This window comes from Blennius ocellaris, assembly GCF_963422515.1.
Source record: "Blennius ocellaris genome assembly, chromosome: 8".
In the NCBI taxonomy this organism is placed as follows: Eukaryota; Metazoa; Chordata; class Actinopteri; order Blenniiformes; family Blenniidae; genus Blennius; species Blennius ocellaris.
The window spans coordinates 12,114,679-12,141,911 of NC_137657.1; the positions used below are offsets into that span (position 1 = coordinate 12,114,679).

The 27,233-nt window shown below is 43.9% G+C and overlaps 2 protein-coding genes across 4 annotated transcripts; one reads left to right on the plus strand and one right to left on the minus strand.

Moving 5' to 3' along the window:
- Positions 1 to 176: 176 nt before the first annotated feature.
- On the plus strand, positions 177 to 13,281 carry rbfox1l (RNA binding fox-1 homolog 1, like). Of its 2 annotated transcripts, none has more exons than XM_080500812.1 (12): positions 177 to 533; positions 5,746 to 5,982; positions 9,154 to 9,333; positions 9,459 to 9,512; positions 9,949 to 10,044; positions 10,147 to 10,216; positions 10,360 to 10,419; positions 10,546 to 10,681; positions 10,783 to 10,822; positions 10,914 to 10,981; positions 11,889 to 11,970; positions 12,078 to 13,281. In XM_080500812.1, exons 1-12 carry the CDS (start codon positions 447 to 449, stop codon positions 12,120 to 12,122), a joined length of 1,155 nt encoding a protein of 384 aa, XP_080356938.1. In that variant the 5' UTR covers positions 177 to 446; the 3' UTR covers positions 12,123 to 13,281. The 2 variants fall into 2 exon arrangements, with proteins under 2 accessions (XP_080356938.1, XP_080356939.1); XM_080500813.1 differs by having other exon boundaries at positions 9,949 to 10,041.
- Positions 13,282 to 18,343: 5,062 nt separating this feature from the next.
- leng8 (leukocyte receptor cluster (LRC) member 8) lies at positions 18,344 to 24,875 on the minus strand. Of its 2 annotated transcripts, XM_080500900.1 has the most exons (16): positions 24,781 to 24,874; positions 24,571 to 24,683; positions 23,673 to 23,805; positions 23,004 to 23,141; positions 22,730 to 22,807; positions 22,026 to 22,443; positions 21,378 to 21,549; positions 21,104 to 21,274; positions 20,684 to 20,926; positions 20,416 to 20,577; positions 19,990 to 20,284; positions 19,547 to 19,648; positions 19,386 to 19,454; positions 19,176 to 19,305; positions 18,875 to 19,082; positions 18,344 to 18,788 (listed from the first exon to the last, which is right to left on the minus strand). In XM_080500900.1, exons 2-16 carry the CDS (start codon positions 24,609 to 24,611, stop codon positions 18,626 to 18,628), a joined length of 2,523 nt encoding a protein of 840 aa, XP_080357026.1. In that variant the 5' UTR covers positions 24,612 to 24,683; positions 24,781 to 24,874; the 3' UTR covers positions 18,344 to 18,625. The 2 variants fall into 2 exon arrangements, with proteins under 2 accessions (XP_080357026.1, XP_080357027.1); XM_080500901.1 differs by lacking the exon at positions 22,730 to 22,807 and having other exon boundaries at positions 24,571 to 24,875.
- Positions 24,876 to 27,233: the final 2,358 nt, after the last annotated feature.

Genomic DNA, 27,233 nt, shown 5'->3' on the forward strand with positions numbered 1-27,233 from the left:
TTGTCCTAAAAAATATATATATATGTCTGACAAGTACTGAGAAATCTTGTTGGACAAAGTGTGTCGGAGTGTGAGCGCTAAGGTGGTAAACTAAGAGAGAAGGACATGGACAACTATTTATAAAACTGAAACGGGACCCTGAGCATGTGTTTCTGTCTGTCAGATTACACCGTCAACTCATGGACACACAGAAGCCTGCTTGCTTTCTCTTTCACTGCCCCATATTCTGTCTTTTACAGACTGGGAGTTGATTACTTTGTGGAGTTTCTTTGTGTTTTCGTCTTTTAACTCACGTGCGAAGCGAAACAGACTTTAACTTTTTCCTCTCCCCTTCTTCCTCCTGGATATTCACTTTCTTCCTTTTGGGATTTTTCTTCTTTTTTTTACCCTTTGTTCTCCTTCTCCTCTTCCTTTCCATCTTCCTCCCTGTGTGTGGTTTTTGGGCTATGCTCTCCTCACCCACTGTGATCCTGCAGCCTTATGGACTCCCCGTCTACCCACAGACACCCACATGCTATCCCAGCATAGTCCAGGTAAACTCCTCTTCATCTCTTCTGTAACTCCACGGCGTCACATAAACGTTTGTCAACATTCTTCACGGGCCGTCATCCCTGGAGTCGCCATTATGAAGCATTTATGTCACGCGATGTTGGGATTGAGTAACGGCAACACCAATAAACAATTACTCAGAGCTGCAAGCAATAATAGTCATTTATATTCTGTGACTCTTGGCTTTGCTGACTAAAGATCTAAAACAGTAACTGACAGGTCACATTTCCTAAAATTCCCAAAGTAATGGGTGTGTTGTTAGAATGGAATATGAACTCAAATAGATATCGAGAAGTTTCAACAATCACACTTCTTGTATTTATTAAAATCATCGCAACTTTCGAACGAGTGTTTCGTCCTGGAGGAGGCCACGTTGTTTTCCCTCAGTAGAACCTTTAAAACTGTGAAGAAGTTCTTGTCGTGACAATGCAGCTAATAAAACCACCACAACAAATTCACACAGAGAAAAGATTTAATCGAGCAGAAAACACAGTTGTAAATGAGTCACGACTTCTATCTCAATTGAATCTATTTCAATGAAGAAGTGCTTCATGTCTCAGCTGAGGAAGCCCAGTGGGAGCTATGAAACATGGTATTTATTTAACAATAAGGACACGTTAGGGGTTATCTTTAGTCTGCTGCTCGGAGTGGTCCCGGCAGAAAGTGTCCCTGACATACCAACACTGCCACAACACATCTGGTATGTGTCTACCTTGTCTCTGTTCCTCACACCAGCTGTATTTTTAGCCTTCCTCTCCTTAGTAGATTAGCACTGGAGGAGATTCTGCCACCTATCTTGTGTTCTGCCGATGGCCGAGCTCAAAGTGGGTGCAAAACCTTTAACTCTTCGAGCATAACAATCACATGCAGGGTTTCTTTTTGGGTTTTTTTAGTTGTTGTTAAATAAAAAAAGAGTTTAAAGAGTTTAGAGTGAAGTGGGTTCAAGGTGACTCGGACTGAAACATGAATTTTGAAGCCTAAAGCCTGACATGCTGACATGCTTTGAAAACATTTAAGACCATTTTCAGTCGTTTTCCTTTTTCCTTCAGAAATTCCTGATTGGAATGAAGTGAAGCGTCTGCTTTAGAAGAGCATCGCGCTGCAGCATCCTTGGCCTTTGGTTTCATTTTCATTAACTGTCGTGATTCTCCCCCCTCCACCCCCCAAGTCTTTACTGCTTCTCTTTATTCTCATCTATTCGTGACAGCCGCTTTCAAATCTTTTATTAATAGAGGGCAGGATGGCTGGATGGATGGATGGATGGAAAGGGGAATATTTAGTTTCATCTAATACAGTACGTGTTGCTATCATCTGTGACTTGGCCAGCGCCGAAAGGCCACATCTGCAGTTAGTGTCGTCTTGTGTAAATCCCGCGGCAGCTGTCCCGGCAGGCACCTGGCTCCCAGCCCACGACCTCTGACCACCGACTGACAGCTGAGGGCCGAGACGAGAGGAAGAGGGAACAAATGGCAATCAAAAAAAAAAAAAAAAAAGCCTGCAAGGAGGAGGAGGAGGAGACGGGGTGCGCTTGCTGACACTGCGATACTGACACTGGAGACAGTGGCTGGTTGTTCCCGTCTGCGGGGACGACAGAGGCCGAGAGGAGAGTTGACAGTGACGTCCTGCAGGCTGTGTGAGCTTCACTCATCTGTCACTGCTTTTATCTAATGGGGGGTGGGGGGGTCCAGAAACGGAGGTTGTTTCCCAGATTTAAAAATAAATAAATAAATAAAATGAAGGGTTAGGGTTCGACACAACGCAGACGCAGGTCTGGATACATGCTGTCAGTGATAGTGAGGGCAGTGAGAGATGTAATGCAGATGGACAGTCGCTTCCCCCACAACTGTTTGAACAACTGTTGCACTTTTCACTCGTGCCGTTGCTCCTCGGATGATGACTTCCTGGAATATGACGACCACTGTTGGATGAACTGCCGTTGCATTGTGCACACACATAATTGCCTCGTCAAATCAAATTAAACTTTATTCATACAGCATTTTTTCATACAAAAGGTTGTAGCACAAAGTGCTACACATACGATGCAGGTAAGCTATTTTAAACTGCGACTTCCGAGTTTGTAGTGGTGACATGACGATAGGAAGCACAGTAGTTCGTTCTTCCTTCACGGCCTGAAGAAAGATGTCTGGTGGCTTTTTAGTGTGATTTTCCTTTGAATCCACCGTCAGTGGCAGATAAAGGCTGAAATTACATTGATGACATCAACATTTATTTGTATTCTGGGGTGTTAAAAATTGTAGAAAATGATGACGATGGTGCAGAAATTAGTTAATAAAGTCCCTAGAAAAGTCAGTAAAATATGTCTTGTGAAACCTGTTAAACATTTTGATATTGTTACACAAAACAAACTTATATTAATGGTTTTCAAGGTGTAGTAGATGATGTCAGCTGTTAATAATGATCGTCTGACAATGGTCCAGAGAGCAACGTTTGTTTACTCATTCCTCCTCCATTTCACTCAGATCCTCAAAGTCACAGCTCACTAAAATGTCCTCCTGTAGCAACACTCTGAATCAAAGTCTCCCGTTTTCAAGCAAAATTTTAAAAAAAATCATCATTTGTGCAACTTCCACTCAGTCTCCCTGGTTGTGTATCTTCATCCCGCCAGCTCTATTTTCTCGCATCCCTCGATGCAACAGCTGATCAAAAGATATACGAGACATTTCGACACGACAGCAGAGAGCTTTTTAATTATAACGGAGGCCTGTAAATCCTGGAGCTGGCAGACACACTTGTGGCATTTTGACTGTGGAGAACATGAGGATGTTTAGGATACAGAGACGGGGGAACTCCTCTAATCTCTCCACTGAAAGAAAATACTGTCGCTACAATAGAAACTTTCAGCATTAAAGCTCGTGATAATACGTCTGAATTCAGCGAGAGATTGTCTGTTTGCACACATATTGGAATTTTCCGGGACTGTTTACGTCTCCGCAAGTCAAACAATCGTCCTCAATCATGTTTGTTTAGTAAATATTAACAAACAATGTCCGAACTTCTCATCTCAGTCAGATCCTCACATAAATTGACCTCCAGAGCAGCGTTTGAAACCCTACAGGGTTTGTGTGAAATCCTGATATATACTGTTGGTAAATCAGCAGAAGTTGTACATAATAAATTCAATCAAGTGAAGAGATAAACTATGATTCAAAAAGCCGATGAAAAGAAGTTTCCTGTGTGTGTTATGTCTACTGGATCGTAGTGAATAATGGAGCATAAACTCAGAAATTTGAGTTAAAAATGAGGTTTTTAATTCTACTTCTGACCTGACTGCAGCTGTCCAACAGAACAAAACCCCATTTTATGCGATCGCGTTACAGGAAAAAAAAGAACGACGAGTTGCTCAAACTGCAGCTTAACTCGGGATAAATTCAGGCCCGGGGTTTTTAACGAGGTGAAGGAAACATCTCAGCAAAGTTGTAAAACCACGCAGGCCTCTCATGGCGGATATTCTTAGAGTCGACCTTTGAGCCCGATGCGCCGATCGCAGGAGCGTAATCATAAATACTTCATTTGGGAAGAAGAGCATGTGTGTGTGTGTCTCTGCACTGTGCATTTGAGAGGAAAGCTGTCGGGGTGGGGGTAAAAGCAGGTGATTGACAGTTACAGATGTCCACAGCTGGTGTGTGTGCCCCCCTCAACCACCCCCAACCACCTCCACCCCCCCCCCCCCCCCCCCCCCCCCCCCGGTCATTTGGCTGGGGGCGATCATTTGATGCGATTGGTGGAGAAGTAGAGCTTATGGTGCAGTGGGCGGGTGGTCAGCTGGCATTAAAACATGCAGCAGTTGTTGGACAATGCACAGGAGATCGAGGAATGCAGTAAGGGGGTAAGACAATACTTTTACTTCTCAACTGGGGAGATGGAGTGTAAAGATGTTCCTCTGATTCACTGCTGTTTTCTTGTCCACGAGAAGAAGAAGAAAGAAAAAAAAAAGTAATGTGCCATATTCTGTTAATTCTTGTAATTCTGTCAACTACCAAATGTCAGGCTCCTCTGATATTAAGTGGTTTTGATTTATCTGTGCACATCAGGGCTGATCACTGTGATGCTCTCCCATCTTAACCTTCAGCCTACAGTCACTTCACTAGTAACGGTGCAACAATTTGCAAAGCTGTCTATTCTATAAAAAGGTTTAAGGATTTTTAGACCAAGTATTGTTTTTCATTAAATATCAAGAAAATGTACTCAGTCACTTTTGCTTTCCCGTATATTGTGAGTAAGAAAAGAAGGAAGAAAAAATTTATTGAATCTATATTTCCAAAAGTCCCTAAATGATTTGTTCAGATCATTGAAAAGTGTTTTTATTGATGTTACTGGGGATTTTTTTTTTATCACTGACTAATTGCTTTATTTTTTTTCTTTACTGACAATGTAAAATAATGCACCATGGGATACATTAGTGTAAATGTCCCAATGTGTGCGTGTGTGTGTTTGTGTGCATTGTGTGCGTGTTTGTATCACATTTTTAACACCATTTCAGATGCTCAGGAAGCAATTGACAAACTGTTAATCAGACAAACCAAGTGATACAAAACAGGATGATGGTGTTAAAAAGCAAAAAATATAAAACAGTATTAATAAAACTCGAGACAATAGAATAGCTATAAGATCAAACCTGAAAACCTGGCAATATGAACTGAGCAAATATTGAAACAATGACTTTTTTTGTCAAGCTGCAACTATTGAAAACTCTTTTTATATATAATTTAAAAGAAACAAACATGTTGCAATAAGACGTAACAACAAGAGATGTTGTGTAAACAATATCAACGTGATAAAAATCAAAAGTGAAATAGCTTTAAATTTCTAGTAAAAGCAACAAAAATGTGTATAGATGCCCTTTTTTTGGTAGAAAATGCAACTTTCAAAAGCAACAGCCTAAATCTATAAATAGCTTTTGAGATATTAGTCAATTTGATGATCTTCTCATCAAGAAGAGGTTTTTCAGAGGGCATCACTCCTCATAGTACTAATCCTCAAAGGTAAAGTTGATGAACGGACCTTTTTAATAAAATATGTGAGTGTTGTCATTGAGGTTTGTGTGTCGTGGCTTTAGGGTGTAACGTCATAAAAAAAAAAAAAAACATATTTCAAAATAAAACAGTCAAAAGTTAATCTGCTTCTTTTTGTAGTTTAACATTCTTAAATATCTATTGCTTTCCCTCTCTCCATCAGGGGGCCCCCACCCAAGAGGCGGGACCAGGTAGCGGGGACCCCACCCTGCCCCAGGTCTATGCCCCGCCTCCCTCTTACCCCCCACCCGGTCAAGGTCCCCCAACGTCTGCGGGCCGCCTGCAGGCCCTGGACTTCACCTCCGCCCACCCCGGCTCAGAGTACGCCGAGCACCCCCAGCTCCGAGTGTACCAGGGGCCCCAGCACGACGGGGCCGACGGCCTGGCCGCCGGTAACACGGTGAGTCGCACCGTGGCTGAGTCTTTAAAGGAATCCTGCATCGCGGCAGGAGCTTAATGTCCCAATAAAACCTGATCCTCAGCAGGTTAATGTGAAGCAGCAGCTCTGCCGCCTCAGGTGGACGTCTCAGACGTCCCCGCAGAGCAGCCGCCAGATAGAGTTTCCTTCTATATTTAGAGCCCCGCCTCCACTCTCCTGGCCTTGTTTGGACATGCCACTCAACACCCTGTACCGCTGGGAACAGCTGAGAAGGGGATTTGTTGTTGAAAATAAAATCCACACTCTTCCTTCTCCCGTGAGTCTTATTTAGATGCTTGTAAATCAAGTCACCTTTCAGGATTGGAGCTGGGAAATCCTGTTGATATTGACAGTTTACAGCAAAGAGGTTTGTTTACATTGTTTCGGTATTTGTGTGATGATGTTGTGCTTCTTCTCACGAGCCAGAAAAACCATGTGATTTCTGACGCGGGGATGTCCTCATCAACTTACAGGGGGAAAAACATGTTCTAACATTGAATTTTAAAAATTGTGTCTTTTAAAAGAAATATCTGAAAGTGCCCTGGAACTATTTCAACCTGTTCCTAATTTAAAACATTAAAGATGTTGGTATGTTTTTAAAAGTCTTGAGTCCATGAAGAAATCTACAAAGGACCAAACTGTCCCAGCAAATAGAGGGTACAAGAAAATGTGTACATAAAGTATGTTTATGGTCCATGATAGTAGTCGTAGTAATAATAAGAATAAGAATAAGAATAAGAATAATTGCTTAACAGGAGGTAGAGCAAAACCATAAAACACATTGGTAAAAGTACTCAAATGATTAAAACAACCACTGTAAAACCATCATAAAATGACTCATTAAGATCAGATTCCCATTGACTCCTATTATGTTTCCATTCTTCTGAGTACCTCAGACTTTTTAACTGATACATCTTGACAGCCTTTATGAATCACTTCTCCAATTTGCTTTATACATTGAGGAAACTTAAACCTACTGATCTTTATTTCATTGACAATCTCAGAAACACCATGGTCTCCTTCTCTCTTTGCCAAAATAACTCAGAAAACGCTGTAGATTGTAGGAAGTGACATAATCTGGTAGTCTTTGACCTTTATTAATAATTTTGACGTCGGCAAATAAGGAAAAACACTTTAGTTTAGAAACAGGTTGAAATATTCAGAAGTTGTTTTGCCTCTATAGACAGAAACCCTCGACTGTCACAGTTCAGAGTTCAGCTCCTGCACGGTGATGAAGAGCTGTTCTCAGTCTGACCGCAGCACCTTTGCTCTTCCTCCACTCATCAACGGTGTTTTGTGGCCCCGTCTATATATTTTATTACTAGAGTCCCTGACAAAGTCGGGTCTGCGCTGACGTCGCCGAGGAGGGAGGGGGTCAAAAAGGGGGGGGGGGAGGCTGACCGGATGACCCCCCTTTTCCCCTCTGAAATATCACTCAGGTCCAGAAACACAATTCTGCATCGTGACATGACACCACCACCCAACTCAACCCTGTGTCCCCGCCTCCCAGCCCCCCCCCCCCCCTCCCCCCCCTCCTCCTCCACCCCCCTCCACTCTAGCCTGTGTGTGTGTGTGTGTGGTGTGCGGGTGGATGTGATGTTCTGCTGTCCCACAGTAGCCGGCGTAGTGTACTCCCACGTTTATGTGTTATTAAACCGCTTCCCCCCGGGGTGAATGCGTGTCTCTTCCCTTGTTTTCTCCTCCTCCACCCCCCCCCCCCCCCTTCCCTCCCCTCCCTCCCCACCCAAGTTATTAATTATGTCCCTTGACAAATGAACTTTAACCTTTGGCAGAAACGCAGCACCGTGACGCCAGACTGACCCTTCGGTTTTGATCTCTGTCCTCCTTTGCCTCTCCCTCATCACCTCCTCCTCTTTTTTAAAGCTTTTTGCGCACCTTCTCTGTCTTGTTTCCTCTGGTTTCATTTGATCTTCACTGCTGCACTCAGGCCTCCTTCACTGTTTATCTGCCTCTTGGTACTAGATTGCTAATACTTGGGACTGCAATTCTTTTTCTTTCCCCCCCCATTAGAGTAGCACATCTTCCAGTGATTTCTATGTGCTTTTCTATTCATTTATTTTCTACTCTATGCTTTCTGCTCCTCCTCCTTCTCACTTGCTCACACTTTTATTTGTTTGATTGACTGATTCATTTTGCAGATCTCGTAACGTTCTATGTCCTCGTATTAATTTTCTCATTCAAAAATACATTTTAACACGTCTTCTTGTAATATTTGACGACGCTGCGACAGTACATGCACACACGTGCGCGCACACTGGCATCGTGGTGCATTGTGGGATAGTGAATGTTTTAGTTTTGTTGGGTTTTTTTCGCACCTCAGTCCTTGAATTGTTGTGCATGAGGCAGTTGATATATATATATATATACACATTGTCACCTAAAAATTGGTTGCATTTTAAAACGGCTGATAACATCCCCGTGATTCAGGAGAACTTGCAACTAAATTTAATCTGCGTCTGTGTGTCCTTTTGGGGGAGTAAATTAAAAAGCGACTTCCACTCTTTACCACAGCTGGAGTGAGCACATGTAGTGATAATACGTATGGCGTTGGTGGCGAGCGCGGTGGCGGTCGCCCTTCTGCTCTCCTGCAGGCATGTATCCAGACGCCTCACTAAAACAAGAGCCCCTTTCACGCCTCCTGACATCTGCCTGACAGGGATCACTGGTTGCTGAATGCTGGTTGAACTTGGTTTGGTTCACTTGATCTCATGAAAAAAAAAAAAAAAAAAGATCCGTGCTTTAATGCCATGTGATGCTTCACGCGACTGAATCTTTGAAACAGAAAAAAATTCTCTCTGTTGAGATGAGATTGTTGATTTGACTTTTGTTGTTGTTGTTTTGTTTTGTTTTTTTCCTTTCTTTGCTTTTCTCCTGATGCCCTCTCCCCATTTTTCTTCACACCCGTCTCATCTCATTCACACCTTTTCCCACTTTTTTGTTCTCCATCCTTCTTGTTCTTTGTTCGTTCTTCACGTCCCTTCACCTCATGTCTGTTCTTCCTCTCCACCACGTGCTCGCCTCCTCCTCTTCCTCCTCTTTCTCCTCCCGGTCCTCGTCCTCGTCCTCCTGCTCCTCCCTTTTCGTTTTTTTTGTTTGTTTTTCTTTCTTTCTTCCATACTTTCTTACTGTCAGGAGGACGTTTTGGCCCCAGTGACCTCTGACCCCCAGTCCCTCAGCGTGTCTGTGTCATCAGGGGGCGGGGCAGGAAGTGGGAGCGAGGAGGAAGGGTCAAGTAAGAACCAACCCAAACGACTCCATGTCTCCAACATCCCTTTTCGCTTCAGAGATCCAGACCTCCGCCAGATGTTTGGGGTAAGACATTGACCTTGCTACTAATATAAACAAACACACACACACACGCGCACACACACACACACACTGCTCATGTTGCTGGACTAAACTGTATTGACATTTAATAAAGTGTCTCATCCTTGCAGCAATTCGGGAAAATCCTTGACGTAGAAATCATCTTTAATGAGCGAGGGTCAAAGGTGAGTGGCCAGCGGATGCGGATGTCTAAATGAAGTGACGTTTAATCAGCTGCACCTTCTATATACAAAGGAGGTTTCTCTTGGTGACACGAGGAAAAAATTTATTATACATTTAAAAAAAAAAAAAAGGTATTTATATGAGATGACTATGTTGTAATTGGTACAATATAGATCAGTAGATTTGTTGTAAAGCACTTTAGATTTCTTTATTGTTCAAACAAAGATGTTTTTGCCTTATTTGTAAGTATTTATTGGCTTTTATAGATTGCACTCGTTAGACTTGTGGTTTTACTCCACAGATTCTACTGGACAACGTCTGTGAGACTGTTTAGAAGTTGTCTGTTGTCTGTTCAGTGGAGCAGAAATATTATCACCACTGAATGATGACAGTGATATTCTCGTCACAAAATTCAACAATATAACCATCCGACCACAGGGTTTCGGATTCGTCACTTTCGAGAGCGCCGGCGAAGCAGACCGGGCGAGAGAAAAGCTGAACGGGACGATCGTGGAGGGGAGAAAGATCGAGGTGGTTCAGATTTTTCAGACATTTTCAGATTTTCTCATCCACCTTCTCCTCATTTTTTTTTTTTTTTTGTGTGTGTGACTGATCTCTTGTGACTTGTCTCTGCAGGTTAATAATGCAACTGCAAGAGTCGTTACCAAGAAGCCCCAGGCACCTCTTGTGAATGGTGAAATTTCGAGTAAGAAAAACCTCATAAATATTCACTGGAGTCATTTTGGATTCTGATTGATCTTTGGCCTTTTTAGCTTCTGGTAAAAAAAAAAAAAAAAAAAGGGAGGGAGAGCAATATCAGAAAATATTTTTTTTTTTATGTCTTTGTAGCTTCTGGGTGGAAGATCAACCCTGTCATGGGGGCAATGTATGCACCTGAACTGTACACAGGTAATGACACGTTGATATCTTGATATGTGATGGATAAACAACATTGTTCACTTCATTCCTAATACAGTAAGAATCTATGTACTTTTTATTTATTTATTTTTATTTAAACTCTCTTTCCCTTTCCAGTCGCCAGTTTTCCATATCCTGTAGCAACTCCGACCTTGGCGTACCGCGGCTCTGCACTGCGGGGTCGAGGTCGAGCCGTCTACAACACCATTCGTTCAGCCGCCGCCACACCCACGGCCATGCCCGCCTACCCCGGGTAAGAGTCTTCCTCCCCCTCCTCCCCCTCCTCCCCCTCCTCCTCCTCCCCCTCCGAGAATGTTTGATAAACATTGCGGCCATGCCGTCTTTTCTTTCCAGGGTTGTATATCAGGACGGGCTGTATGGAGCAGAAGTTTACGTGAGTGCATTCATTTACAATCCTCACGCGTGGGAAGACGTGAAGTTGTGATGAGTTGATGTGTTCATGTCGGTAAATCGTCCCTGTGCAGAGTGGATACCCTGCAGCTTACAGGGTGGCCCAGTCAGCATCCGCCGCGACGGCAACCTACAGTGACGGGTGGGTGCAACACACACACACACACACACACACACAGGTTTGTAGGATATTTATAACAATCAAATATAACTATTATATTCAACAATCACAAAAGCCTATAATGCAGTTCCGAATAAAAAATATAGTAAATTCACTTCTCTTACATGTCTTAATTAGAGCAGACACTTTATACACAGTAAGAGCAATGAGTTTATCAAAGGAGTTTAAAAAAAATAACAACACACAAACAAATACAATTTCTTGTTATAATTTCATGGATTTTAGGAGCTTTTTCTGAAAACTTTAACATATAATCTATATACAAATGACACACGGAGGATTTAAATAGAGAAGCAGTGTAAACGAGTCGAGGGGACCTACAGGGGCCGACAGTCAGGGGCCGACAGTCTGTCGGCCCCTGTAGACGCTTGACTGTAGGAGTTTTATAAACTTTGTTGCTTGTTGATAAAACTGGTCAGAGAAATGTAAGACCCTCTTTTCACTGAATTCAACTTTAACGTACCGTCCTGCCGATTTCAAATGTTACGGCTAAAAGCTGCTGACGCACCCACTTCAAACAACGGCTGCTGGAACAACATATTTCCATTCGGCTGTGTGCTCCTACACACTGAGGTTAACGCTGTGACCTAAAGTCTCCACTGTGAAGGCCTCAGAAAAGCCCTTAACTTACTAATTTATTAGATTAGATTAGATTAGAAGCTTTATTGTCATTGTACGTGGTACAACGAAATTGCGGTGTAGCTACAATAGACACACAGACATACTTATCTCTTCAGGTGATGGAAACTTTACTTTCTGCAGCAATTGTTTGGTTGCAGTTGGTTTGCTCGATAACCAAAAGTAAACACAGAATTCTAAAGAGGCGTGTCGTGATTGGCTCGTTCTCCCTGTCGTGTTTTTCTGGAAGGTACGGACGGGTGTACGCCGCAGCTGCAGACCCCTACCACCACTCGGTGGGACCCACGGCGACATACGGAGTGGGCACAATGGTGAGCTGAGTCAAAACACCCGGCTTCTGTTTTTAGAGGTCACGGCAGTGAGTCCCCCCCCCCCCCCCCTCCTCTGGTCACACCTGCTGTCCTGCTTCTGTCAACAGGCCAGTTTATACAGAGGAGGTTACAACCGCTTCACCCCGTACTGAGTCCCGGCCGCAGAGGAGAAAGACGTCTCTCTTCAACTCCGCGACCGGCTGATCCGGCGTCGCTGCAGGACCGGTCATCAGACCTCAGATGGTGCAAACCTCCTTTTTTTCTCCATGGGCAAACCTCTCGTAGAGAGATGAAACAGACTGGAGTGGTAAATCCTGTAGGACCCATTTATACTGTCCGTCCCGCTGGACGACACTTAGCACATGGGAGTGGATGTTGTGTAATTTATAGACAGCTGTTTGAAACCTTTCACTGAGTATTGACTCCTGAATTTAAAGTGTACTGATGTTGGAAAGGAAAAAAAAAAGAGAGAGAGGGAGGGAGAGGGAGGAGAGAGAGCTGGTGAAAAATACTGTGAGATAGAAATATTTTGTGTGTAAAATCTGGGTTTTGTTTTGGGTTTTTTTGTTCCTCTCATGTTTCAGGGGTCAAACTGTACAAACACTTTGTACAATGTTAAATGACTTATTTTTGATGGCAGATATTTACTGTATTCGTGTGAATGTGTATGTGTGCGTGTGCGTGTGTGTGTGCGGGTGCGTGTGTGTGTGTGTGTGTGTGTGAGTGTGAGAGAGAGCACATGAGGTTATACATTAACATTATCCAGTCCTCCACGCGACTGAGACACGATAACAACCGCAGAACTACTGACTGCTATAGATGGACTTTGTTTTGTTTTTTTTGTTGCTTTTGTTTGTTTTTTTTTAGCTCTCTAACAATCTACCTCTCGTACATGTCTAGCTTTTCTTACAGCCGTCTGACTGCAGTATTTAAGACTTCCTTCACAAACCAACATGTCTGGTTCCTGTCCGCGTTTCATTTGTTTTCCTCCGCCCGCACGGGGACGTTTGATGGAACAAAGCTGCTGTTTTATATTCGTCACCTCGAGGACTAAAGTCCTGCTCAGAGGCTCCTCATCAGTACAAAATGATTTTCCGACTATTTGCTCGTCAACATGCTGCCAGTACCTTTTTTTCTCTCTAGTCTTTCTCTGAATCCGTCTCTGTTCTGAACTATCGAGTAACTTCTGTTCTTGTTTCACTTTCCCTGGTTTTTTTTTTCTTCTTTTTTTTCTTTCTTGGTTTTGTCTTTATTTCACTCATTTTCTGCTTTGGTTGATGCTTACCTCTCAATAAAACTATTTGCCTTCTATTTTTCTTCTTTATTTCTTCCGTTTCTTTTTCAAAATCAGTTTGTTTTTGAAATCTGAAGGTTGGATCTCGTCACATCACGTGTGTCTGGATCGTTTCCATCAGGCCTCATAACGAAACTGAAGCTGTTCTTGTCGATGCTCTTCTGTGATCTTTTTCCCCCCTCACTGATTTCTTACCTATTCGGAAGTATTACTTACATGGGTGCATCTTCCAGTAAAATGATGGAACTTCTATATGTTATTTTATACATATAATTGGAATTTGTAATTCAGTATCATGATGAAAATCTAATTTCTCTAATATTTCACCTATTTTAACTATAGGGCTTAAATATCACAATCAGGATTATAAAGGAAAAAACTGACAAAGCAATTCACTGTTTAAGACTTTAATTTCTGAGATGCATCCCGAGTCCCTATCTTGATATTATCTGCACCTTCTAAACTTATATTTGTGTCGCTTTATTCTCCTGTTTTCGCTTCATATAGATTTTTTTGCTGCTTATTCTGTTCTCTTAGAGAACTACTTTTTATCACCTGCTGACTATATTTCCATCTTTCTGCATGATGCATAGTTTCCTATCTTATATAAATCTAACTTTTTCTTTTTCTCATATATAGTTTTGCTTTTAGCTTTTCTTTTTCTTGGCTCTTGTTTTTTTTACTTCTTGTAGCCCTACCTCAGCTTCTCTATTTTAAGAGATTATATACACTTTTTCTAGTTTTTCTTCAACAGGTTCTGCCTCCAAAAACATATATTATAATTAAAAGATTCAAATTGTGATTATCATGACATCCTGTTATAAAGATAGCAAATTTGTGATTAAAAATTAGAAAAATATCAAATTGCATTAATTAGGTTGAGGCATGAATGACCACATTCAAGCTGAGTCATTTCATTTTTTCAAAGACGTTTGAACCTTCTTTTTCTTTTTAAACTGCATGCACTCATCTGCTTTTTTCCCTCTCTGCTTGTGCTTTCACATGGTATTTAACTCTGATCTTTGGCTTCTGCTGTTCTTTCTGTCCTTTTTCCACATAATGGAACACTAACATATTTTCCCAGCTGCTATATTTAATGACTCAATTGCTGTTTTAATCCACAAATATGTTGGCCAGGGCAGAAAAAAATGTCCAAACATCTGAAGGGAAAGCTCCCTCTGCCTCCGGTGTTTGTAATGGAGCTCATCTCTCACTGCTTCAGACCAGAACTGTTCTATGTGAAACTTTTCAAAACTGCTGTCATATTAATGAACTCATCACTTCTCTTGTCAAGTTAAATTCCTAATAAAATGAACAAAACATTTTATTTTTGCAGTTTAAATGATTTTTATTAGATTTTTTTTCTTTTTCTTTTTAAAAAAAAAAGGAATATTTACATATTCACAAAATGGCAGTTTTATTATATCAGATCTGTAGAGGAGTGGGATGGGGAGGGGTGGGGTGGGGGGTGGGGGTGTCAGAAACACCTTTAGTTGTTAGTGAGCTGCAACATAAACTATGAAAGCACTGCAGACGCAATACAATACTTACTAGTGAGTGACCAACAGCAAACAGTCACAAACATACTGGACAGAAAGGAGGTGAGTATGAGAAGAGAAATACCAGCGGAAGAGAAGGAGGAGGCGGTGGAGTGGGTGGGGGGGTGGCATGCAGGGAGGGGGAGGAAGAAATAATGCGAGAGCAGTGAAAAGGGGGACAATCTAAACTGTGACTAGAGAAAAAGAAATGAACATAGATGGAAGAGAGGGAGATGGGGAGCTCATCCAGTGTGGCATCGAGGGAGGAGTTACAGAGACTGATGGAGGTATACAGCAACATGGGAGCAACAAAATACAGAAAACATGACTCAGGAAACCGGAGGAAAAACAAAAGAAACTAAAATAAAATATGCACTGTTAGTCGCCTCGAGGAGAATTTTGTTCCCTCAAAAAAAACAAAAAAAAACAACAAAACAAAATGGGGGGAGAAAAAAAAAAAAACAACAACCTGGGACTATATCAGCTCTGGAAAATTGACACATCACAAGTAGCACAATGTAAATCCTCTGCAGAGTTCTTACGGCACGCCTCCGCTGCTGAAGCTCGTCACATGAAAAGTAAAGCGGTCGTAGCTCGGGAGCACACACCAGGCAAAAATACTGAATATTCAAGGACTGCTTGTAGCTGAGGGGGTTCAAAGATATGATCTGCATGTCCAGAGGCATTTTGATGTCGAGGGACAAGGTCCTCAACAGGAAGCTCTAATTAAGTTACCGAGGCGATTTGTCAAATTCACAATGCAAACAGGACTGGGAGTTTGGGGAGCGGGGGAGGGAGGCTGATGAGCTGTGGGTCAAATTGCATCTGGACAAACAGACAGACAGTACAAGTTGACTTTGTCAATTATCAAGCTTTGAGAACAGGTTGAACACACAAACCAAACCAAAAAAACCACATCTTGAAATATTTGGGTTAGCGGCAGATCAACACTCTCCTCATTTCATTAAAGTGAGGCTCCCTGATCATTTTATCAGCTGCGAGGCTTCAACTTGAGTGGGTCAAACCAAGACTTGGATTTGCTCACAATGCTCTCTCACTCTCTCCGGCAGACGTCTGGAGGAGGCTCGCCCACTTATCGGCACTCCGTGCTCCTTCAGTGCAGCAGCTGAAGGCCGAGGCGTCTGGTGGTGTGTGGGAGAGAGGATCAGGGAGTGGAGGGGGGAGGGAGGGAGGGAGGAAGGGGGGGGGGGGGGGGGGGGGGGCATCAAGAGAGGACAGGGGACGAGGAGAAGATGAAGAGGGGGGGAGGAGAAAAAAGGAAACACGTTGAGATCATCGCCATCACAAGACATCTGCTTAAATAGCAAAACTGCTGAGCCAAGTTCACAAGTGGAATGTGTCGACTTGGGACTTTAGTTTGTGGCGGAGGACGGCGACATTGCCCGCACAACGTATCCACGCACAGCGCCAACCAATTAGCCAACATGTCGCCGGGCTAACGACAGACATTGCGCGCTGCCAGGAGGGGACACTTTTGACAATAATTATTCAGATTAATGAAGTCCAAGTGCAACGTCCCGACAAGGTTTGGCTTCACGGCCCTGTGCCGATGGCATTTATCGACTCCTCTACCGCGTCGGGTGTGGCGGGGGTCCACACGCCACGTCGTCCAATCGAGACCCGCCGGCATTTCACCTATTTGACATGTTTGATGTCGCGACGTAAAATGTCCAAAAATAAAATTTCACACTTACCCAATGTGTGAACAAAAATCTACACCGAGCATTCATCCAAAAAATTATCACAGCAATATCATACAGTATTTACAAAAATATAAGCTTCTGATAGAAAGTAAAGGTGAATAGTAGAGCGCCTCTAAATCGGTGCCTGTTCTGGTACATGGCACCACAACGTGCTCCACGAGTCTGTGGGTCAAATAATACTGAGAAAAGCTCCAATCAACACCAACCTCTGTCCATTTTGCACATTCACAAGCCAATTGCCATCATAAATTATAACATCATCGTCACCACTTCAGTGTTCGCGAGCACGACCGCGGTCCGAGACCTAATCTGGTCGAGTTGGTCGTCAGCTCTATGACAGCTCGTTTACATTTAGGCCAGCTCACTCAACCGATCGGGCCAGAAGTTCAGCTTCAAGGTGAAGAATTTCATAGCTACAATTGGACATCATCCATTTTTTAAACGAACGGTTTTAGTGTCGCCCCTAACAATTGGCAACATCTGGGATTTTAAGGACTCCACAATTTTTTTTTTGGCATTTTTGGATAATGCCAAATCCATTGAGACATTCATTTAACTGTCCAGAATTCATATGAAGCCCTGCTTGTAGGCATTTTTTTTTTCTTTCTTTTGACCAAAGAAACGCCAATACTGCGGTCCAATCACAAGATAGAACACACCAACACAGAAGACACGGGAGGCAACATCTCTGCTGAGCCGTCATCGCCTCCTCCTGAAGTTCCTCTCTTACCAGCCTTGCAGACCCAGAGCCAGAGCATACAAACCACCTTCTTGAGACGGCCGCGGGGGAGGGAGGGGGGGGGGGGGGGGGAGGTTTCCCTCGGATGCGCCGACGGCGCCACCTTCAACTGCGGTTGAAGATGACAGCGCTGTCGCCTTTCCTCTTTCAAACTGAAAGCTGCTGAGGTGAGGATGAGCTTCATCGCCGCTGCTGCTGCTGCTGCTGCTGTCGCTGTCGGGGTGAACGGGACTCCGGATGCTCACGGGAATCCCTACCGGCGACGACGGCTCTTCGCCGCAGCTACAATGATTCGGGAGACGAAGAACTTCCAGGTGACGAAGGCGTGCAAAAACATCTTCATGTAGGGGAAAAAAAAAAAAAAAAAACTTGCCTGTACCCTTTACGGCACACAGTCAATTCTCATCGGGCTGGCGCTTGTTCCCAGTGCTAACCCGGACATTTCATGAGCGCCGGGTGAACGTTGCATCAGGAACCAAACGGCTGAGCTCAGTCCATTTATTCCACGTGGGGAACAACTGCCGGCTGGAGATACTTCGAGGAACCGTACAAGGGGCAGGATATACAAACCACCTCCTCTTCTTCTTCTTCAGACAGGCGTCTTCTTACAGTCTTTTAAGAGCGCGGGGCCACGACGACTTGTTTCAATGAGCTCCGAACAGGGACGAGCTGGATCCGTTCGCAATTCTCTTCGTACTGTAAGACTTGCGTTCTTCAGGTCTTTCAGCTGTTGGACTTGAGGAAGGAAGAAAACATAACAGAACACTGTTAGCTTTGAAAACTAGTGGCGGTTAAGGAACAGGAACCACGAAGGAGGAGAGCACCTCACTGCTCTGTGACTTTGGGCTCTAAGTGAAATGGCTTGATTCCACTCTGGAATCACTGCTCCTGCATCCTGAATGTATCAGAGCATCACTAGCTGATCCTGTGTCTGTGTAAAAAGTGTGTGCACACATTCTCAGCTATTTTAACAGCACTCTATTAACCCCCAGAGGGGAAATTCCTTCCCGAATTGACTCATCAGTGGCAGCCGCACCGCAGCGCTCGGGGGGGGGGGGGGGGGGGGGGGGGGGGGGGGGAGTAGCTGGAGCTGTGGGGGGCGAGGGTCTTGCTTACGGAGCCCCAGTGCATGTTTTGGGGGGGAATACGGCAGCTCTTATCTGTGTTGCTCTTAAAAATACATCTGAAGCCGAGGTCTGACACTCGCCTACACTCACAAGCAGAAACGTTGTCACTCTTTAATCTGAGCTGGCTGAGGTGTCTGAAGTGCAGTGCATTAAATAGATGGAGTTCCATAACTATCCCCTAACATTTCCCTTCTATGTGTTGCCCTAAACCCCTAGCCACCCTCCCCCCGCCCTCACAAGGCAGCCAGGGCGGCTGTGCTGGTTTTGCAGTCTATCTTTTGGGGATCAGAGGGGTAGAATGTGACACCTAGGCCAACGAGGAAGGCCATACAGGAGTCTGAACATGTAAAGCCAAGAGCAGACTCCACACTTTGCACTGGCAAGTCAGGCCTGAACCTGTGAACACATGGAGAAAAAAAAAAAGGTCAGCCATCGATTTGAGGTACAATTTAAAAAGGGATCCTCTCAAGAGTGCGACTCACGTTTTGACCATGGCCCGGAGTGCAATCTTTCGCTCTCTCTCTACAAACTTGTCAATGAGATATGAAGCCATCCGCGGGGCTTCCTGGTAGAGCTTAAAGAACCGGTGATAGTTTCCTAAAGCCCAGGCGGCGCGGAGTGCCAGCGCATGAGCCACACAATTGTCGGCCCGCAGTGCCGGGGTCAGGTACACCAACTCGGTGGTCAGATCTGCTCAGACACATTCCAGAGAATTAATCACTGAATGAAAGACAGAAAAAAAAAATACCACAGACACCCCGCCCCAGAAACGCCCAAGCATACCTCCAGAGTTTTTAGTAAAGATGTAATAGAGCAATCTATATGCCGTGAACTCTCCGATGTTGTCCGAGGGATTGTCCTTATAAAGAGCCTTCAGCTGCGTCTGACACTGGTTGAACTCCTCATGGTCCCCCTGAAGACAAAACACAACGAGCGTCAAATAGAAGTGCATCATTACTTTGAGGTAGTGTAACAAGAGGCGAAGAGGCTCACCTTCTCCAAAGCAATGCGCGCGTGACACTCGTACACTTCCACTGTGAACTCGGTACGAACTCCTTGGACCTGGGGAAAGAGAAGAACCGAGTACATCGATTACGGGCAAAACGTAGACACTCTGAGAAGAGAAGGACAAAGCATATGTGAAAAGAGTTTACCGTGAGGTCCTGCCGTATAGATTTCATCTGCTCACAGGCGTAGGCGTAATCCTGGTTGGTTTTCCAGTGGGCTTTCACAGTGTGTATGGACTTTCTGAGGACCTGTTAACCAAGTGACAAGGCAGATTAAAGTCAGATTTCTTTCTCCCTCTCCCTTTTTTTTTAAATCTTAAAAAGTATCTGCTGTACTACCAGTGTATTCTTCAATGTTGGCTAGTTAAAGATTAGGATCTACGTTTACTCGATAAGAACAGACACTCCATCTGTCAGGCCTGCTAAGGAAATAAATAACATGGTGTGGGAGTTCTCATCAGAACAGAACTTTTTTTCTCTTTTGCTGTTCAAACTATTGTGTGATTGTCCCCCCCCAAAGAAATACATTGGGTGTGGTTAAAACGCTTTCAGGCCTGTACGGGTAGAGTCGATTTAAAACGGCAACTTACGTGAACGGGCCGAACAGTGGAGGGGTCCGGAGCACAGGTCAGCCTCAGATAGGGCTTGGTGATGTCCTGACACGTTCCCACAATGGGGCAGTCCTCCCAGCTGATGCCTTCCTGCGACGCGTCGGGCAGGTCCAGCGAGTTGATGGAGAGCACGAGGGGCTCGGAGCGAAGCTGCTTGTGGAAGCGCGCTGCTCGGCTCTGCTTTTTGGCTTCTTTGTTGGGATCATGGAAGTCCAAGCCAGCATTCCCACCTTTCCTCTTCTTCCCAGATCCTGGATTTCCATCATCCATGCCCCTGGGATAGTAAATTAAAGACCATTCACAAGGGGTGCTATAAAAGGACAACGAGCCTGACAAAATGGACTTTCAGTGTCCATGTGCAGGTCCTCGCCAACAAACAATAAAAAAGAAAAAAAATGTATTTACCGCCTTCCTCTGTTGGCTTTTCCTCTTCCTCGCCCTCGCTCTCCACCTCCGCGCCCTCTCTCCCGGTCATTACCACGACCGCGTCCTCCTTTCTGACTGCGTCTTGACAGTTGAGATCGGAGGTCACTGGAGAGGCTGCTGTCTGACTGTGAACCTGAATCACTGAAGACACACAAACAGAAGGATCATCAGACAGGAAGGAGACGAGGTGTTTTCTGTAAGCAGACAGGACAGGTATAATCCATAACAGAATAATAAGATACAATACCTGCGCCTGTGCCTTTGGTTGCTGCGGTCCCTGTGCCGGCTGTGCGACGGCGACGGCGAGCGGGAGGAGGACCGGGATGAGCTTGACGACGGGCTCCTTTGTGAAAAGATATTCCTGTAGTGACCCAATCTGTGTCCGCCGCCCCGGCCTCTGGAAGCTGCTGCAGCTCCACCACGACTGAGCGAGCCTTCTGACGACCGCTGGGATGCGACAGCTTCCCAACGAGACTGCTTCACCTTCAGTCTGAAAACAGAGAGAGAGGGCAAAAAAAAAAAAAAAACCCAAATACATCAAATTTCATGATTACTAACCCAAGAGACAAGCCTCATGGTAAGAGGGTACAAGATGAAGTCAGTCTTGGAAACATTCCCAGAGTTTATGTCTCTACCCGACAAACAACTTAATAAATGCTGAACTCACTCGGGTAAAGGCTCATGTGTCCAATCGATGGTGTAGGCCGAGCCGTCTTTTAAGCGGTCCTGCAGGACTTCCTTCAACACCTTCTCTGTGCGATCCTTGTCTTCTTCCGTCTCACAGGCTGTGAAACACCGCTGCACATACTCCTTCATGGCTTGCGGCCAGTCCTGAGGTCTGCAGGAAATACAATTAAAGAATAATAAGTATACATGACAAAAATAATCATAAAAAAAAAAAAAAAAAAATTCGACATTATTAGAGACGAAGCAGTGTTTACCTTGTCTGAGCTCCTCCAGATGCAGCACTGCCTGTGGCTGGGGAGGAAGGTGTGTTGTTCATTCCAAGAGGCTGCTCCCCAGGAGCGAATGCCTGGCTGGAGACTGAGGAACACTGAACCTGATAGGGCCTCTTGTTGATATTGAATTTCACAGAAGCAGTCCCAGGTGCTTCTATAAGAGCAAAAAATGAGAGGGAATCATTACCTTCTATTTCCAGATTAATGCACAAAGGCACAGAGACCATGTTGATCACAAGAATGACTTAAGACACCCCGTCGTTGCATTATTAAGCCCTTCTTGAACAGGTTTACGATTTCTGCGTTTCAGCGTTTTCACCATAAAGGCATGGAGGCTGAAGATTCTCTGAACCCTCTATTCAGGGAGCAGGTCCAAAGAAATTAGGCTTCACCCTCCGAGAACGCCAGCTTCCATGTGGGCGCAGCACGTACTCAGTAAACACTTTGTGTTGGTCCAAATAAACCGACTCCTGCAGACGGAGGCCTAAAACAGCGACGACTACAACTACTTGTGTGAATTTTTCTTGGAGATCATTAAAGTATTTATCTATCTATCTATCTACTTGATCGCTATAGTGGAAAATTGAAGCACCACTCAAGCAAGATCACATTTAAAAGTTTCAAACCTACGTTTCATGCGGTGCCAGAGCTGCTGTCCTTGTTTCTGGTTCTTGTTCTTAATAGCGTCTCCTCTGCCCAGCCCCGAGCCGTACTGACCCGGAGGCTGCTGCTGGGAGTTGTTCTGAGCCGTCTGGTAGGCGTTCTGCGCCTGGAAGCTCTGGCCGTAGTTGGGCCTCGCCTGGGAATGGTTGTAGACTTGCATTTGGTTGGGGTCCCCGGGTGGGTACGACATGGCGTTGCTTGCGCCGTATGCATTTTGCGACAGCGGAGGGGCGTACTGGGAGTTGGGCAGTGGGGGAATGGGTGGGGGTGGCGGGGGAGGGGGTTTCTCTGAGGTGGTGGGGCTTTGAGGTGGCTGCGGGGTCGCCGGGGGCTGTGGTTGGGAAGGGTAAGAGGACTGGTCTTCCATTCCAGGCACTGGGGGAGGCTGTAAAAGAACGGAAGGGGGAGGAAAGTGTTCAGAACATCAAATTGACAAAACAATTTGAAGATAGAAAGGTTAGAAATGGAAAACTACTCTACTTTAAACTTTGGCACTGTTGAGGCCCCAAGTTTAGGAGAGACACTGATAACATACAGTGACCCCTACATCATCTTATTTTCTTTTTAGCTTTGATTCAACTATTAGTGGCAAAAATATCCGTTATCTCAGATTTACACGCACACATGCTAAAGTTGCATCACAGAGCAAATGGTAAAAATATAAATGGTACCTGTCCATTTGAGTTTGGTGTCCCTGTGTACGGCCCTGAAGGCACACTGTACTGATTGGGTGGATAAGCCCCGCCATACTGGAAAATTAAAAAGAAATCCAGGTTGTAAAAGTTGGTCACTATTTTCACAACTGTAAAATCTTCAACTCGTCACTCAACATGTGATGTTCCTGTGAGAGGCAGTGCTGTGTGCCCAGTGTCGACTACCGTGTGGATACGTTAGTATGACATTTGTGAACCAAAAGAGAAGACAACAACTTCTTCCTGTACTTACTGGACCCATGGGGTAGTAGTAATTATAGGGGTAAGTATATCCGGGGTAGTGCTGCTGAGTTTGCTGGTACCATGGATAGTACTGCTGCTGCTGCTGCATCGCGGCCGAGTCACTTACTGCTGGCTGGAATTGGCCCGCCTGGAATAAATAGCCTGGTTAGAACAACCTCAAACAAGGACAATGTCATTTAGCATGGACAGGAATGACGATGTCAAAAAGTGAGGCAATTTCAGTCTGGCCGGTTAATTCTATTTGACAGGCAGTGGTGGTCGAAGCTTTATTCCCACTGGGGATCTTCAAGCAGGAACTTTGCCCCCCCGACTCTGCACTGTGGCAGCCCACTGCTCCGAGCACACATAGATACGGTTATCTATTAATAGGTTGGGTTAAATACAAGGAGTTGACCTTCGGAGATCAATAAAGTAAGCTTGCTTTCTTACAGTAATGATTGTTGAGGATAAACTTTTTACGACGGAAAAGCTTGACATTTTGTCATTTTTAAACTGTGTTGAATTCATTTTAACCATGAAAGTCACAATCTTTAAAAGATTTCCCCAATTACAAATCTGCTCACTATTGGTAGACTACATATGTCTACCCCCCCCCAAAAAAAAATCCTAGTGGAGAACCATCAACCGATGCGATGTCACATAACAGATGAGTCTGCACCTCTGCTTGGCTCCGACTGGCTTGTGTGGCGTTGGCAGCGGTCTGACTCTTGTTAATGGAAGCGAGCGCTTGCCTTGCCTTTTCCCATTCTGGATTCTCATGAACCTGGCTGTCTGCACCGGAACCATAAGACCTGCCAGAACCACAAGAACAAACACACATAAGATCCTTTACATAAAAAGCTCAATCGATGAGTGTGCAATAAGATTATGTCCATCTATTTGGAAATCACACAATATTTTGGTGGCTGTGGTGGTGTGGGCATTATCGTTTTACAAAACATCCTTTTACTCAGAATAGCAAAGTTATTTGATTTAACGCCTGACAACTACAACTGAATCTGTAATTTCAGTCCAAGCTAAATATAGCTTTCACAAAACACAAAAGACGCCAACGTCAGGGAAGACAAGATAATCAAAACAATGTTTTTTTATACGATCTGCCCAACACATAAAGATGACATCTGAACTTTGTTTTCACTAAACAGGACAGGTAATCCTGTTGACGCCTGGTCAGCCTATTATCATGTCAGTAACATAATAGTACACATTCTAATCAGCTGTAAACATCGACGAGAACCGATAGTTTCTACGTCTAAAAGGTGTCAGCAGCTGACATGGGGAGAACGTATTATATGTGGAGGAACGCTGTATAGATGTTCCTCTGAGATAACTGAAGGATTTCTCACTAATCTATTATTTTTAAACCGGGGCAGAGGCCTGTACTTCACGTTAACCCGAGCCAGCCATTAGCCACTGGCCCCCAGACAGGAGCGGATTTCACAAACAGCGTTGCGATTGCAACGTTAAAACATTCTCTTTACCTAAAAGAAAACACCTTAAAAAGTGTTTAAAACGCTTATCACGACGCGCGGGCTTTGTAAATGCTTGTGACATACCAGTTAGCAGCCGGGGTTGCCTGCGCCGTGTTGGCCGCCATTTCGCCGCAGACTTCTGGAAGCTGGACGGCGCTTCGCGAGCGGCTAATCGTGCTAACGGCGTTAGCTCTCCGCTGGCAGAAGGTAAACAAGATGAAGTCCAAACACGCTGGAGCGAAGGGCGGGTTGAAACGGGGCGCAGTCGACCGACCGCCAATACTGGCGACTTACCGAGAGGAACGAACACGTTCAGACAGGGTTCGAATTGAGACACGACTCAAAAACGGTTGAAAACTCGCTCTGAGCACTGGGTTAGACTGCGGAGATACAAAATGGCAGAACTGTGTCTGAGCCAAGCCAGCGTGACGCAAGGTTTCACCGGAGGGTTTTTTTTCACCCACAGTAACGTCTGACAGGCGGACGGCGAAGCCATTTATGACGACACTAATATATGACGACACGATGTGATGTGCCTTTATGACCCGCCCTTCCTTTAAAAAAAAAAAAAAAGTTTATTTCGGCCATGTGGGCACAAATGAAATGATTAAAACCATGACAACAAAATTAAATAAAAACACAAACAAATAAATATAACAAGCCAAAATTAAATAGTTCAATAAATAATGTACAACCATAATGGAAAAGAAGTAGTATGAAGCCTAAGATTAGTTACTCCTACCCCTATGTCACCTCAACAATGAATAATAATTGTATACACACACACACACACGAAAAATAGTAAATACATAATGTATTATTTATATGAATAAATAATCGTTTTTACACCAGTATCACAGCATTCTCCTCCCTATACTTAGTGATGACCATTGTTTTATATTATTTTTTGAACTGGGTTGTGCTTGGACACTGCCTGTGCTCAGACTCCAATTCATACAACAATCCACACAACCTCACTCCACATATTTGAAAGACAAAATGATTTTAGAGTTGTGCAAAATCTCCTGTGTTTTAGCTATAAGGCCCCTCTCCAGTTATAACCCCATCTTTCCTTTTTTGTTTGAACCAGCGCTTCACTTTTCCACTATTAAATGGTAAAATCCAGATGAAATGTTTATATTGGCAAATGGGACATTCACATTGTTTTACTGGGAAATAAAAGAAATGCATTAAAACAAGGCAATTCAGAAAAGCATACTAAACTAAATAAAAACGTATAGTAGGCTCAAGGCAATAAAATAAACTCAAACATTCCTGAGGAAATCTTGTCTGCCTACCTCTCACTGGCAACTATAATTTTGCACATATTTGTACTGTATATTTTTCACGACGTTTAGCACCCGTACATTCTGAGCATGTCCATGTTCCCTCGCTGTCTTCCTGTGAAGTACACACAGCTGCAGGATGTGAGTGTGTGTGTGTGTGTGTGTGTGTGTGTGTGTGTGTGTGTGTGTGTGTGTGTGTGTGTGTGTGTGTGTGTGTGTGTGTGTGTGTGTGTGTGTGTGTGTGTGTGTGTGTGTGTGTGTGTGTTCCGAAAAGGGGAGTCATTTCCTGTCAGAGACTCTCTCCCACACTTTATCCCCCAAAGTTTTTCGAAGACTCTCTGGAGTGTAATTGATGACTGATGTTTGCCACTGCTGTGATGTTTATAGACGCAGCGCAAAAGACCAACAGGGTTTCCAAATGTCATTTGAAGGGGAAAGTAGTTGTGGGGCCAGTTGAGTTCCAAAAAAAACAAAAGACATGTGTTTTCTTTCTTTCCTTCATTAATTTTTTCTTAAAGTGTTCTGCATTACATCTCAGTATTGACAACTTCAGTAAATAACATCATAAATAAATAGATGAGGGCTGTTTTTCTTCCAATTGCACAGAGAAAAATGAAGAAAAATAAAAGATTAGGTTCAAGGTTTGTTTTCTTTTATTTATCTCATTTTATGACTTGTTTTTAAATGGAATAAATAATGAAGTGTTCAGTGTAATTTCCAGCTAATTTCTTTCGGTGAATGAAAAGCATGTGGTGACCGAATAATTAATTTCTTCCCTTTGTTGTCTTTTTCGGCTACATCATCACACAAATATGCTGAGCAGTCGTGATAAGATCTCACAAACAATGACTCACTACCTGGCACCATTGTATGAAACGCTGATGCTTTTGTGTCTTTGACCCATGAGAGGAACATGGGGAAACAACTGCTTCATCAATGAATGATATAAGCTCTTCAAAAGTTTCTCAACTATTCTATAAAAATTATTATTTTTGTTGTTGTTCAGTGCCTGAATAATTTTTGACTGGCTGTTTGACTAAATGACAGTTAACTATGGGAGTTAATAATGCGGCAGACATTCCTCCAAGCAGAGATGCTGTCAGAAAGCTGCTGCAGTGTATGAGGTCTGACCTCACTGACTGCATTCCACAACAGGCAGCCCAGTCAAACGTTGCATCACCTCCCGATGTGAAATTACATTTGTGCTCTGCACTGTTTCACTTTATTAACACTTCAATAGTCTTCAATATGTGAAATGTCTCCAGTTGAGAGGTTTAAGAGACAGGCAGAGGCTTCATCCATGTCTACAGAGTTTGCACGTTAAAATGAATGCAGAGTACAAAGAATGTTGAAACTCAAGTATAAAGTGGTGGATTGGATAACGTAAGGTCTGTATTGTTAATGCACATTATTGTACACTGACATTTTACACCATATGATGTAAACAGAAACATGTGGATA